Source organism: Melanerpes formicivorus, unplaced genomic scaffold (genome assembly GCF_026170545.1).
Source record: "Melanerpes formicivorus ecotype bairdi unplaced genomic scaffold, bMelFor1.0.p_v2 SCAF_1, whole genome shotgun sequence".
Lineage (NCBI taxonomy): Eukaryota > Metazoa > Chordata > Aves > Piciformes > Picidae > Melanerpes > Melanerpes formicivorus.
In genome coordinates, this window is record NW_027142353.1 from 43,602,458 (window position 1) to 43,617,209 (window position 14,752).

Consider the following 14,752-nt stretch of genomic DNA (forward strand, 5'->3'; position numbering starts at 1 on the left):
CCTCCTACTCCCATATGCTTTACATTTTATTAAAGCATTCACCTGAATTGAACTTGGCACAAAATCTTAAAACCCAGACTAAACCACTTCAACAGACTTCAGGACAAGAAGGAAAGCCAAAACAAAATTTAAAAAAACCCCAAACAACAAAAACGCAATCCCCTCATGCACCTAAACAAAAAACCACTTAATGACATGTAATATTTACAGCACCCTAAACCTGAACATCAAATGTTATATTAACTAACCAAATTGAACAAAACATTTATTTTCAGACATGTCATATATAAACAAAAATCCAAGTAGAATTAATATTATTTTTCAGTGTAAAAGAGCAAAGAGGCATGTAATTACTGACATGTGCATATACACACGTGCTCACACACATGAACACAGATAAAACAGGCACAAAACTTCAATAGAACAGCTTAAATGAATAGTGGTTTCTTGTTGAGATATCCTGTATAGTATTGAGCAGTGTATACCTTTAGTCTCCTCTGAGGTACAGCATCCCATTCTATAGACCTGAACCATCGATGTCTCTTCACATCATCTGCTCCATTCTTCAATAAATAGAAAAAAAGGTATGTAATAGTCTATGTACACCAAACCATGTATTTCATCATAGAAACTGTGGTATTGAGGCCAACTAATAGCCTAGAATTTTATTTTCTCAGGTGATAATCACTGTAAGATTCTACAGGATAAATTCACAGTGTTATTTCCCCAGCAGTTCCCAAGTTTCAGAAATTTAGCACCAGTATTCTTCTGACACATGGAAGATTAAAGTAGGTTTGAAATTACCCATAGAACCATTTGCTGCAGTTCTAGTCACTTCTGTTTTATCCAGTAAGTTAGAGCAATATTCAGACATATTATTCTTTTTAGTTCTTGTAAGAATTAGGTAGTAATTAAACAAAACCAAACAAAACCAAAAACAACCCATAAAAAAACCAAACCAATAAAAAACAAACCCAAACAGAGGGTTGATAGTGTCTTAAATAAAAATCATGTCTGGGAGGCACACAGTTTTAGTAAATATGAGACAAGTTTAATGCTGACAACAGGAGGTTCTCAGTAATGTTACAGAAGTTTATATTAAAAAAATATTTGTTTTCATTTTAGATGTATTGTTTAAAGACCCATTTGTCTTGTACTATTTCTCTCTGGGCTGACTGTTTTAATTATATACATAAAGAAACTGGGGAAAAAACAGTTGGTTCTCTGTCTCAGGTGTGATTATAGTGCAGTTTTAATGCAAAGCACTCAGTTCCATGAAACAATCTGTTTTCTTCAGATTTCTATGGAGTGGGACCACCCACACTGACATTTAAAGAGGTAACAACAAAAAAAACTGTAAAGAACTCTGAAAGATAAGAAAAACATTTAAACATAAAAATCCAACAAATCATTTCTTTCTAGCTTTTATTACCAGTCTAGGTTTGTGACATAAAAGGCTCTGGAAAGGAACTTTGGACAGGGGGTTGTAGTATCTATTATTATATCAGTATGTTCAAGAAACCTGTATGACCGTGTATCTTTTATGTTCTTCACTTAGGCGCCCCATAAATTGTGCTTTGTGCAAAAATACCCAAACCTCTATACCTCCCTTGCTTAAGGAAAAGAAAACTTCAGCTGTCTTTAAAGAACTGAAAGATTACACAGGCAAGGTTTTGATATCTGCAACACTGCAACAGCAACAAGTCAATGAATACAGGATTAATTTACTCTGGCAAAAGTGCAAATTAACCTACACTGAATTGTGCGGTGTTTTGATTAGCCTGTTACTGTACCTGAGTTAGTATCACAATGAGGAGTTAACTGCACGTGAACTAATAGAGCTACTGCACAGCTCCAGAATCAAATGAACTTGTAATACAGCTGTTGTCATCTAGGCATTACAAATAGTACCACATCAGAACATCTCACAGAATTTGCAAGATCGCTTTGTGTTCCTCCCTTGACCTATCAGATGTGTTTCTGAGGTAGGCTAGGTTGCTACCCAAGACATGAGCATTTTCTTGACTAATAAGTTACTGCCTCCAGAAGTTTGTTCAGAATAGGATGAATAATAATTGTTGGTGGAAAATGACTTGTGTTTAATCAGCCTCAACACCAAACTATCAGGACAATGACCAAACATGAAATGACTTGATCAAACCTTGTAGTCTTTATAATAATTTTTAAGCTTCAAATTTGATTAGAACTCCTTCTAGGATTAAACAACTCCCAAGAAAATAATAAATTCAGTTGGCACCCTGTCATACAGCATTTGGCAAGTTTCTGGTCTAATGTACGTCTTCAAATTAATCAGTAAACAGGTAAGAGTTCCTTTTTAATTTTTTTTTTGTTTTGTTATTTTTAGTGAGGAGGAGTGAGGTGTGGGAACATTAATCCAGCCAAATAGGAATGATTTCCTGAAATACAGTTAAACTTCACATTTAGTAATGTATGGGAAAATACATCCCAATTTCATGCTTATAAAAAGTCATAGTAAAGCTTCATCTTTACTACAGAATTCTCTCCATCTTGTGCTATGTTTCACGTTAGATCTGAAATTTTATACTGACCTTCATATTTCCTAATCTCCTTGTCCTATCAACCACAAGCAGCTTCTTAATGAGGTCTCTGCATAAAGGAAACAAGGTCTCTGTTAAAAGCAATTTATATTTAACTGTCATACATATATTACAGAATATAAACATACATATTATTTTGCTTAGCTAATACTGCATATGCTTTGCCCATTCATTTCCTTCATATTTCAGAATACTTAAAGAGTAAATAATAAAAAGGGGAATAATCTGTTCTGAAAAGGAACTTGCAGAATTCTTGCAAGCTCCTTTTAGACTCTTAAGAAAGAAGGGGGGAAACTTTCTCTCTCCTCCCTCCATCCCCCAAGTAGTACTGTGTTTTCTGTTGTATTTTTGAGATTTGGAATCCCTAGGAAAATACAAAATTTGGCAGAACATTAATATATATTAAAAATAGAGATAAAGCCACATCCTCAACTTTATACATTGACATTTAAATTCCATGGCATCTAAGTATTTAGAGACAACATGGAAGAGCTAGTCTATCTGCTTAACACTAGTAACCTCTATAAGCTTTAACTTCATTGAAAATGAAAAGCCTCCCTTGAGATCCTAGTTCACTGGACAGTTCCACACAAAGCTAAACCAACAAGTACTTTAAATATTAAGCACAAAATAATGCTAACATAAATCAAAGTGAGTATCACAGTTCACTGAGTTAGGTCAATTACTTATAAGCTGAGACAAAAAAATCTAGCTTCACATTTCTAGAAGCAGTTACTTTTTATCTCACAGATTATTTTGCAATTTTTGGAGCAATAACATTCTGGTCTCATTGCATAAATACCAGGGATGCAAAGAACAAAATTTTATCCGTTCTTTCTATAGTCTCAAACAGACCTGAGAGATGCAATGCCTAATAAAATGCTGGGAATCTACAGAGTATGGCTAATTGCAATTTTTAACTTCACAGGAGGTTTGGAAGGAAAAAAAAAACAAACACAAAAAAACACAACAAAAAACACACACAAACCCTCCCCAACAACACACACAACCCAAAACCACACAAGGGTTTATTTACAGGAAAGAATGCAAGCACATTAGTGACATCTACCTCGCTCCAAAACCAGTATTCTGTCACCAGCCCTTGAAATCAGAAAACATGCACAAAGAATATGTGGACTGAGAGTGAATGCTGTATCTGGCAGGAATATATCTCTAAAGTTCACCTGGAAACATATTCTGTTCTTGTTTTGTCTGGAGACTAAAATCAAGGTAGAAAACAATTTTTAAAAACTCCCATGATCATTCCAGCCAATCAATATTTGAATTAGATTGAACCATATGACTGACTCCTTGTACAGCTACCTTCACTGAGAAATCTCCTTCTAGTTCTCTGCAGAGAGAACTATTCCTCACATTAAGTCTACATGAGCAACTATAACCAAACATTAGACAGAAGTTGTACTGAAAAGAAATCTTTCAAACCAGAACTAAATTAACAGCCAATATGACCAAAAATCATTCATGGAGTCTCCTATTTCTATAGCCAGAAAACATTCAGGGGATCAATTCTTGGCTTACTTAACAAGTCATCTTACGTAAGAATAGTTAAGGAATGAGCTTGCACAGTGAAAACACAGCAAGAAGATGAATACATATTCTGTCTTCAACAGAACAAATATCCATTAAATTGAACGCTATGCAGACCAGTGCTTCCTTATTACACATAAAGAACAGATTAAAAATTATTGTGTTAAGGTCAACCCAACATGTTGCTGTATGTATTTCAGGAATGAAAATCTATATCAAGGTCTTTGCAGAGTGCTGTAAACTGCTGTGGCACTGATGTTTCATTGATGTTTCATTTCCAAAACTGTCTCTACAAAGAAAAGCATACGTTAAGTAAAAAAAGAGAATATAAAGAAATAACTTCTAAACTCTTTAGTGGCCAAAGAAATAGATGGAGCATAATAAATACATATCAGAAATGAAGTAACAGAACTCTTCTGAAAAACTTATTTTGAAATTTCTAGTTGGTTAGTTTATCATCATCATCACGGTAGAAGCTGTTTTTCAGAAGAGATCTGAAATAATGGTCAAAAGTGTCGAAAGACCTCATGCATGCAGGACAAAGGACTTGGAGAAAACATCTAATCAAATTGCAAGGTGGCCAAGAAAAGAGACACACTAGAGAGAAACGTAAAGAGATGCTAACTCAGGACAGAATGAATAGCACTGATGTAAAACAGCAGTTTACACGGCACAGAAAGACACAGTGAACATCATGCAGCAGGAAGGAAAGCAAAAAAAGGGCACAAATCCAAAAAGTAAAATGTGTGGGAGGATGATAGAAGGTATGTGGTTAGAGAAACGTCAGACACTAAGTTTATGTAGTACTTCTAGGCAGAAAAGTTGTCTGGGAGTTCAGAAATATAGTTTTGCTGCCTAAGAGTTGAGAGTTAATGCTACTGTACAGTACTAATACTTCAGACACAGCCTGCATAGCACTAATACTTTAGATACAGCTTATATGTGACAGGACCCAAAATAGTCTTCATCCTTGCTGAGATACCAACTGTGAGGAAAAAGAGAGAAAGCACACAGGATGCAAGAAAGACAAGAAGTAGATTGCTTCCTTACAACTAAATCTTCATGTTTGGTTGAAGGTAATGGTGCAGAAATAGTCAAGACTATCCAATTCTGCATATTGTGGATTTAAAAAAAGGAGGAAAGATTGCCAGAACAAGAGAGATACAATATGCCAGCAACTCACTGCAGAAAGCAGGTGAAGCCAGGCAAATGAATAAGATCACTGAAACCAAGGTGCAAGACAATAAAAGCCAAAACTAGAATTCCATGAGAGCACCTTCATAGCAGGAACATAATGGAAATGAGATGTCAAGCACATGCAGACAAGAAAAGCTGATGGAAGAAACATGTATCAACAAGTATGCATAGTGCAATTAATTCACCATCCGTAACATTGACACTGAAGGGTAAAACCTGCACATACATGCTTACTGCTGCATCTAGGAAAGTATGTTACACCAAGTGCTGTCTGGGAAGTACAATTCCTAGTGTTGGTCAGTGAATGTCAAGTGAAAACAGAAGCATCTCTACTTTTCAATGTTTTCACCATGTTAGACAGATTGCTAGTGGCAACCACCTAAATAGAGCTGTTCATCTTCTGGTCACACTCTTACCCTTTAGTGCACACCATATTATGAGAGACACTCAGTTTACTTCCCAAGAGAGACTGGGTTAGGAAGAGCAAACAATAAGACTTCACCAAATGAGGAACAGTATCAAGACAGTAAGAGAAAAGTGTTAAGAAGAGAGAAATATGAACTTTACAAAATCCTCCCCAAATGATTATTTTTGCAAAAGAATTCACAGAAGCTCAGAGGAAGATGGACAGATTTCCTCAGATTTGTTATATGACACTTAATCTATTTACCTAGTAGTGAATGTAAGTACGTGCCTTCTCTAAGGTCACTTACTCAAAACACCTTGAATTATTAACCTGGAAATTTAAGAATAACTTCCTGTTCTCACTCAACCATCTTAGTTTTTGAAGTGAACCTTCCACGTTTAAAATTGCACTTCCTCTGTTCTAATGTTCACTAACAATTATTTCAATTCTGGAATTTTTAAATAGGGGTAAGAAAGTATTTAATTTGCAGCATAGCTGTAATAATTGAACAATACTATGAATCAAACCTACACATGCATATATAAGACTGCAAATTGAACTGGGGCCCTGCTCTCAGAAGTGGGAGTCAGTCTTACACTGGAACTTCTGAAGAATCATTCGAGCTCTTCTAATTTTTCCCAAATTATATCTACATATTCTCCCCCCTTTCACTCTTCCAGGCCTAGTACCAACGAGCTTTGTACAAATTGAGAAAGCTATTAATATTCTAAAACACGCAGAAAAGTAAGAGAGGCAGATACTATCTTAAAACTGAATCTCCAGCTTGAAGTCTACTGAACACAATTTTACTTGGACTGCCAGAGTAAATGTCATCTAAAACATTTTTCAACATGGTATTCTAGAAAATCTGGTATTCTACGAAGACTTTTTTGAAACAGTGCTTAGGAGGTGTTTAGAATAGAAGATGACAGTGTTGGGAGTCATAGACTTACTTTACATATAAATCCAAATGTCTTGGGAAATCTATTTTGCCAGCAAGAATCTTCTGATATATACCAAAAGGATTGTCATCAAAAAATGGAGGAAACCTGTTCAAGAAATTTTTAGATGTTAAACTTTTTTTTCTAAAAATTTTATAAGCAGTATTATGTTACAGTAATTCCTCTTGGAAATAGTTGATTATATATTTTCTTTTATTAGGGCATCAAAAATCAACTACTAACTTGAAGACTAAGTTAAGGCTGCTATGTCAAAACAAAACATTTTTGTACACAACACATTCAATATAGAATTAAAATTGAAGTACTACAAGAGAATTTTGTTACATTAATACAGTAAAGAATATAAATTATTAAACAAAAATTGAGTCTAAAACAAAGGAGTATACTTTCCAAAACAGAATTGCTGGCTTTGATCTTGTAGTGGTTTGGAATTTACCACTACATTAACTAAAAAGCACGGCTCACTCAGTTGGGAAAGCAAATAGAAGCTATATTTACAAGCAATAACTACACTCTACAATAGAAGGCAATGAATATGTACAAAATATACAGTATTTACAACATTATACAGGTATTTACAATCAGAAAACAGCATGGAAAGCCCCCTGAACCCCTCCTGGTATCCAAAAAGGAGTGGGGAAACTGCTCTACTTTCCCCTAACCCCCTCCCCTTTCTCAGTTTAATTAGAAGAAAAGAGAAAGATATTAGGAGAACCGTTAGCTCAAAGCATTGTTAGTATCCTTATCTCAAGGTCTCTGCATTAAGATTTCTCTCCAGCTGAGCAGAGCAGAAGCAGCAGCCAGAGACGAAAGAAAGGAATGAAGTGGGATGTGCGAGATTGCTAGGGGTACCCTTCACACATCTGGCCAATTAAATTAGTTTAGAATAATCTTCTGTTTTCCTTTTTACACCCAACTGTGAATTGTTTATATTTCTCCACTCTTCTGCTCGAAAATCTGCAGCTAACTTTTAAAGGCATAGCCTGAAACTGCCACACGTTGTAACTGTAGGCCAACCGTCAATCAGTAGCTTCTATCTGAAGTATAAAAGTGAATAGACTGTCCAGTTCAGTCGTTTATTACACTTCTTGAACTCAAGTATATGTTCTGCTAAAGAAGGTTTGAAGGTGATAATGTTCAAATCCTGAAATGCAGCTGTCTTTGTGTTAGACAGATGAAGTACTTATTTCATAACCTTCCCAAGATGATCAATAAGTCAAGACACAAAATCCTACACAGTATTTTCTAGATAGTTCTTTACAAACTTATGAGTCAACAGAGAGACTCCTTGTCTTTTAGCTATGGCAAGAAATGAGTCCTCTGTTGTGCTAGTGTAATATATATCACAATTACTGCAAAAGACAATGGATGCATCACTACAGTTGGTATAAGCAGGTTAGCCCAAGTGTCAACCAGGTTTTCAGAGCGACAATCACCTTTTTAGAAGTTACTATAGGAAATCCTTTTAGGGAAACAGAATAAGTAATGACTCATTCACTAATCTCAGTCCCAACTTGATTTTGGTAACATGACTAAAGCATCCCCTTTACCATGCTTGTCTCAACTCCCCTAAAGAATAGAGAAGAAAAAAAAGGTTTGAATATCAACCATAATGCTCATTGTTACTCTTTCTAGCATTTTACAGTTACTAAGAGCACTTAACTGCATACATACACACACACAAATACAATGCTCAAAATCACTAGTAGCCCAAAGCTGAAAAGAAAGAACATTTCTTGATTTCACATTATGTAATTTTATGCTAATCAAACTAACTTATTATTCAACAAATAATACACATGTACGTGTTTTCAGAAGTACTAATTCCTTTATTATTTGTCTGACGCATACAGTAAAAAAAAAAAAAAGAAAAAAAGAAAAAAGTAATTCTTTAAAACACAGAGAACACCTTTATTGGTTGTGTCCTGAAAGTCAGATTACTGTCACTATGATAAACAGAATAGTCTCAGCTGAAAAAGAAACCCTGGAAAAAGTAAGAATCTCGAGGGGGTTGGGGAGGGGGGAGAGGGGGGGGAAGTCTTTTTATAAATCCCTTCTTTGACACTGAAGAACAAGGCAAAAAGTGATATTTAACATGCATAAAATATTCCCACACCCAAGAGATCATCATATAAGCTTTCTTTTTCAGACAGGCAACATTATATCTTTCACATTCTCCAAAGCAATTTGGCAAACAGTGCACTCAGCTTTCAATTTTGTATTTATTATTATGTGTTGACATCTATAAATACATAAAGCAAACAGAATGAGACTTTGCAATGATGTACAAAGCTAGCAGCTGCAGTAATCATATTGATATGTAATGCAGGGTTTTTCCTCCTCAATCTCCAAACATTCTGTCCTCTAAAAAAAGTGTGAAATCATGAAGCAGCATGTGTAAGTTTTTACATACATAAATAGGTCTAAACTGCTCTTAGATGTCCCACTTTGAAAATCCAAAACTACGTCTAGAGCTCTTCAGAAATTTAAGTGATGTTTGAATACATAATAATTTAATAGCAATACTGCTTAAAGTGCATTTGAACTGCATGTAAAATAAGAGCAGCTTTGAAAAGCTTTGAAAGCTTTCTTGTGGACAAATCAAGCAACGTGACTTTAATACTACTTGTCAATCTTCAACACATCACAGATTTTAGATAAAATACCACAAGTACTGTGATGGAAACTACCTCGAGTTTTAGATTGTCTTCACACTAACACAAACAGAGGCCTTTATTGCACTGACTGGGACATCAGCTGCAAATAATTCCTTTTGCTAATTGATGCATAACAGTGGGACTGACATCGGTCTCAAAGGTAAGAGTTTCCACACAGGAGAAGTTACACAATCTCAGGAGAAAACACAGAAGTCTGAGAATATGAAACCACAGACAGGAACCATTATACCTAAAGTGACAGACCAGCACATCATCTATGACCACCAAAACAAAAATGAGAAACAAAAGCTCTCATTAAATGAGAACATGAATTTAGCTACACATCTGATGACAGTAAAATTACGATCAAACATATTTAATGCTAAAGAAGTTTATTTTCCTTCATGGGAGGTTGTAAGGGAACATATTTACATCTTTCTACTCATTATATTGACAGTTTATTTACCTCAGGTTAATTCTGTTAATATTGTTAATCTTTACTGTTCTGTAAAGATGTCTTCTCACACCTGATTATCTTAGCTATTTTCCCATCCTATATTTTACTATCTTAATCCTAAAATGGACCTTGCCTTAAGCCTACTATGTAATGAACTAGAATTCCATGGGTCTCTAGAGAACAAGTTGGTGAAGTAAGACATTGCAGAACAGGAAAGTGTGGTTTTGTTTGTTTTTAGAGATATCACTTCCCTACCCACACATCTACCAATTCTTTTCAACTGCTTTTGAGGTTCAGAGTAATTCAGCAAATAACCACCAAATGTCTCAAATAGTTCATTTGCAGACAATTAAGCTCATCTTGAAGTCAGGTTGTGCTTACCTTCAAATAATTCTCCTATTTTTTAAATCTTTGAAATTCAAGGGATAAAGTTATTTAGGACTGCATTTGTGCTAAAAGCCTTTATAGTAAGCATCCAGCTATATCTTGAATCAGTGAGGATGTTTGCTACTGTCAACAAAGCAAAAAGCTGATAAAATGCTAAAAGTTTATATCCCATGTAATAATCTGCCCTTCTACAGAGTGCAACCCCTGCTACAGTCAAGCCCCCAAATGTCAGAATCTTAGAAGTCCTAAGCAAGTAGCATCAATCAACACCACTCCCACCTAACCTGCCACTGTCCACCCTCCTCCCCCTTGCCAAAGAACCCAAACAAGGAAAAGCTAACAAAACAAACAATGCCCTCCCCCCCCCAAAAAAAAAAAAAAAACAACAAAACATAACAGCAACAAAAAGCCCACAACAAATCTAAAGGAAAAAAAAAATCCAAGTAAACTTAGAATGCCTATCCCAGCTTCAGGTAGGGATTCCACCTGATCACTAAAGGGTAAAACGAAGCATCTGAGCATTACAAGGAGCAGATCTACAGACACTAGCTAAAAATTATTTCAAAATCACTTGCAACAGACAGCTGCCATGTAAGATTTCAGCTGCCTCTTAGAAATATGTCAATTAACTCTACTAGTAAAGTCTCTATAGTGAAAGTGTTTATATAAAGATTTGGATTTGGGGAGCGTTGATCTCAACATTTCAGTCAGATAGCATCAAGACAGAATATCCTGCACAGACAGGATTACAGATGCTCCCTTTTTAATGAAGAACACATAGTCATACTTCAGCACCCTGCAGTCTTGAGGTCTCACTTACTTGAGAGATGAAGTCTTGCTCAACTATCACCTGTAGCCAGAATGTTAACTTTGGAAACTATGTTTCTATTACTGCTCTAATAAAGAGAATCAGTTAAAGCACAGAAAGGGAAAACCATCCAATTCCACTTACACTGAGACCACAGACCCAACAGAAAGTGGCCTATCCAAAACCCATGGCAGGATGTCAAATTACTCAGGCTGCAGTAGCAACAATGTGGCACTTGTGCAGAACCAAACATTTTTCTCTAGGGTTCACGCTCTCTATCACTAATATGAGTGGTCACAGGGATGCTGGGAATCTCTTGCTCTTTTCATTCCTTGGACAAGGATTATCATAACCATATAGGGCTGCTTATCCTTACAAGGAGTGGTAGAAGAAAGCCTGGGATAAAGTTTGATGATATTGAGTGGACTTCTTCACAACCATGATGATGTGTGCATTTGTACTACTGCACCCAACCATGGTGAAACAGATTGCCACTTTTTTTTTTTGCACAAGTACCTTCAAAGACTGCAACCAAGACAGAAACAGGAAAAACTATGCAGATGCCTTATTAAGTACACAAGCAGGATTTCACGTCCTCCCTAAACCAGTTAAAAAAAAATACTATTTCCAGTAAATTAAGTCAGAGCAAATTAAGACAATTACTTTTATCTACCTAACAATTAACAGAAACAGGTAATTACATTAATGCCAGAATGCCTCTATTAGAACTTGTATCTTGTGGAAACACTGCTTATCAAGCAAACTCCCAAACATCAAAAGAAGCATTTAAGCAAACTGATTTCCAAATCGACCTTTGAAGCTTTTCCCTGTTCTTTCTACTTTCGTTTTAAGAAAACTTATGCTTACTAGTAATACAAGCTATACTAAGTCATCTCCCTATATGCCACTATATAGACTAAAACTCCCACTGCAAATAACATTTCACTATGCTAGGAATTAAGACATTTCAAAGAAAACCTGTAGCCTTCTTTACCCTTTAAATATAACAGATTTTACGTATAAAAATCTAAGTTTCCATAAAACTTCATTTTCCAAAGCAGATAAGGAAAACAGTAGCTGTTAAAGTCTTAAGTAAAAAAAAAAATAAAATTAAATTAAAACCCAGCAACCAAAAAACCACAAAACTACCAAAAAGAAAAATAATCCACATAACACTGATATATGTTCTTTTGCACAGCTTCCCAATTCCTTTCTTCAAAGGCAGGAAAAAAGCATCCAAATCTGCTATTCTGAATACCGACAACAGAACTAGTACAGAATCCTGTATTACTTTATTGAATAATACTGCTATGATATTGTAGCTATTATCACTTACCCTGACAGCATCTCAAATACAAGAATTCCTAGGGCCCACCAGTCCACAGCTCTTCCATGGCCTTTACTTTGTATGACTTCTGGTGCAAGGTACTCAGGGGTCCCACACAGCGTCCACGTCCTGGGAAGAAAAGAAGAAAACAACAACTCGCAAAACAAACAACAAAACCAGACTGAAGTGAAACTGAAATGATAGCAATAAAACCAAACCAAACCAACCCCCCCAAAAAGCCCCAAATAAAACTCACACACAAGCAGGAAATATCCAACATATACCTATATATTTATTGTACATAAGAACAAGAGGAAAAATATAGACTACAAAACTACTTGTAACAGAGATGTATGGACATTATGAAACTTCCTGGTTGCAGGAAATCTGTGCACTAAGTTTCCTGACTGCTGGTACACTACTCCATCTACCATGCTATGTTTTTACCCTGTAAAAGCTGCAGACCCAGAGAGTTCATGGACTATTCAAAAGCCCTGCAAATGCCAAGTTTATTGATCTTTGAGAGCAAAAGGAATTTTTTATTTTTTTTTCAGAAATATCAAAGGGAAAAGGGACATATAAAAAAAGTAGCAGTTTAAAATCAATAACTAGCTGCATACACATCTAATATTCCTTCTACAACTTAAATAACGTCTTTCAAATAGTATAGAAATGTAACCTGTCGTCAATTCCACAATATCCATAAAAAGAAAAACATTTTGTCTTTTAATTATTGGAAACATTTAAATGGTGTAGTTAAGCAAGTGTGAGATACAAAAATAATGTTTTATATATTTAAATGTAATTTTTAGTTGTATCTTTTTTAATAGAAACTCAGTGTTTTATTGCCACCTAACTGAAATGTGTATTTTGAGTTCTATAAATTCATTAAAGAAACTGAAGCTAAACAGCCAGTTTACAAAGATTAAGTTACAGTTTGAAACAAGGAATATATCAAAGCCATTTCTTCAGAAATATTAACTCTTCTTTGCTGTATTACCCGTGTAGATTATGCCTTACGTCCCTACACGCTTAAGAACAAAAAAGGTGCTTTCTGTCACAAAAATTACAATTCGGTGATAGCAAGGCAGATGAAACTTTGAAGTAGTGGTAACCAATTCAAGAGAAAATTAAATAACAGGAATGAACAAGAAAAAAAAAAAAAAAAGGCATATTGCATTTTAAGAGAAGTCCTAGTAAGACATGACAAAAGAATGTAGACATAAAATGGATGGTTACTGCACACGATTTCTAATTTGCAGCAAAAGAAACTCTAATTGTTTATTTGTTTGTGCAGGAAGAAGTCTTCTCCAAACTGCTAACATGGTCTTGAAGATGAATAGCAATCATCTTCAGAAATAATACGTAACTTATTGCAATTTCTAGTTTTCTCTGCCACTGTTATTCTAAACATAAACCTTCTTTTTCCTAACTTTAAATGGATATTCAAGATGTACATTACACAGTCCCAGAGTGGTTTAAAAAACAAACAAACAAACAAAAACCTCTGCCACAAAACAAAAAGCAACATAACATTTTTCCAAGTTAGCAGAATTATTTTAAACAGAATTTTAGAGCCCTGTTCTTTAGTGCATTTGTTTTGGGATTTTGTTTGTGTGGTTTTTTTCCCCGCCCTGTTTTTCTTTTTGTAAGCCTTAGATTTATATAAATACTTAAGATCAAGGAAGAAGAGCTGTACAGTTAGTCAAGACTTCAAATGAAGATTTACGATGCACAGCTTTATTTTAATATGGCAAAAGCCACATTATTCCAGCTCAACCGTCAGAATGCATGTGTCTATATTATGCACTCATGCTCCATGGTTCTTGAAACTGTATTCATTAAAGAACACATTTAGTTTTCATCATAAAATGGTGGCATATTTTTTATTGCTAGAAAATATAAACTCCCGTTTTCCCAATCTCTCGCACACACAAAAAAAAAATTCTCTACAGCATTGCTTTACAGGCTAGCGCCATCTAGCAGTTGCCTAGATCATAACTAGATAAACACAAAACCCAACAAAATTCTGTCTTTTAAAATAAAATTGTCCCCCCTTTCCCAAATGAAAAAGCTGTATTAAAATCCATTGTGTGCATTTTTTAAAATACGGGTTTAGCCAGATCTGCAAATGAAGAAATTGCTGGTTTTACTGTACATTGGAAGAAGTGCTTTACAAATAAAGCAGTAAATTAAAACGAATGCATCTGCCCTGTCTGTTTTGAAAGTGTGCAGGACCACAACCCACAGGAATAATTTTCCTCCACCAAAACTGCTAATACAGCCAATGGAGATATTAGCAAAGATGAAGTCTTTGGTGGCTTTCATCCCTTACCAAGGTAATTTACATACAAATGTATCTAACATTTCACCAGGACATCTAGGACCCATATAATTTGCTGGTGAGAATGTAACTCAAATGAC

The 14,752-nt window shown here is 35.2% G+C and overlaps 1 protein-coding gene across 1 annotated transcript in view; it reads right to left on the bottom strand.

The window, feature by feature from the left end:
• The window catches only part of PRKX (protein kinase cAMP-dependent X-linked catalytic subunit), a 63,384-nt gene that overhangs the window by 6,597 nt on the left and 42,035 nt on the right, over positions 1-14,752 (bottom strand). Inside the window, exons 4-7 of the mRNA XM_068141659.1 lie at positions 12,338-12,457; positions 6,684-6,779; positions 2,571-2,628; positions 486-563 (exon numbers count right to left, since the gene is read on the bottom strand). Of these exons, the coding sequence (XP_067997760.1) occupies positions 486-563; positions 2,571-2,628; positions 6,684-6,779; positions 12,338-12,457 (352 nt within the window). The remainder of the gene's footprint in view (positions 1-485; positions 564-2,570; positions 2,629-6,683; positions 6,780-12,337; positions 12,458-14,752) is intronic.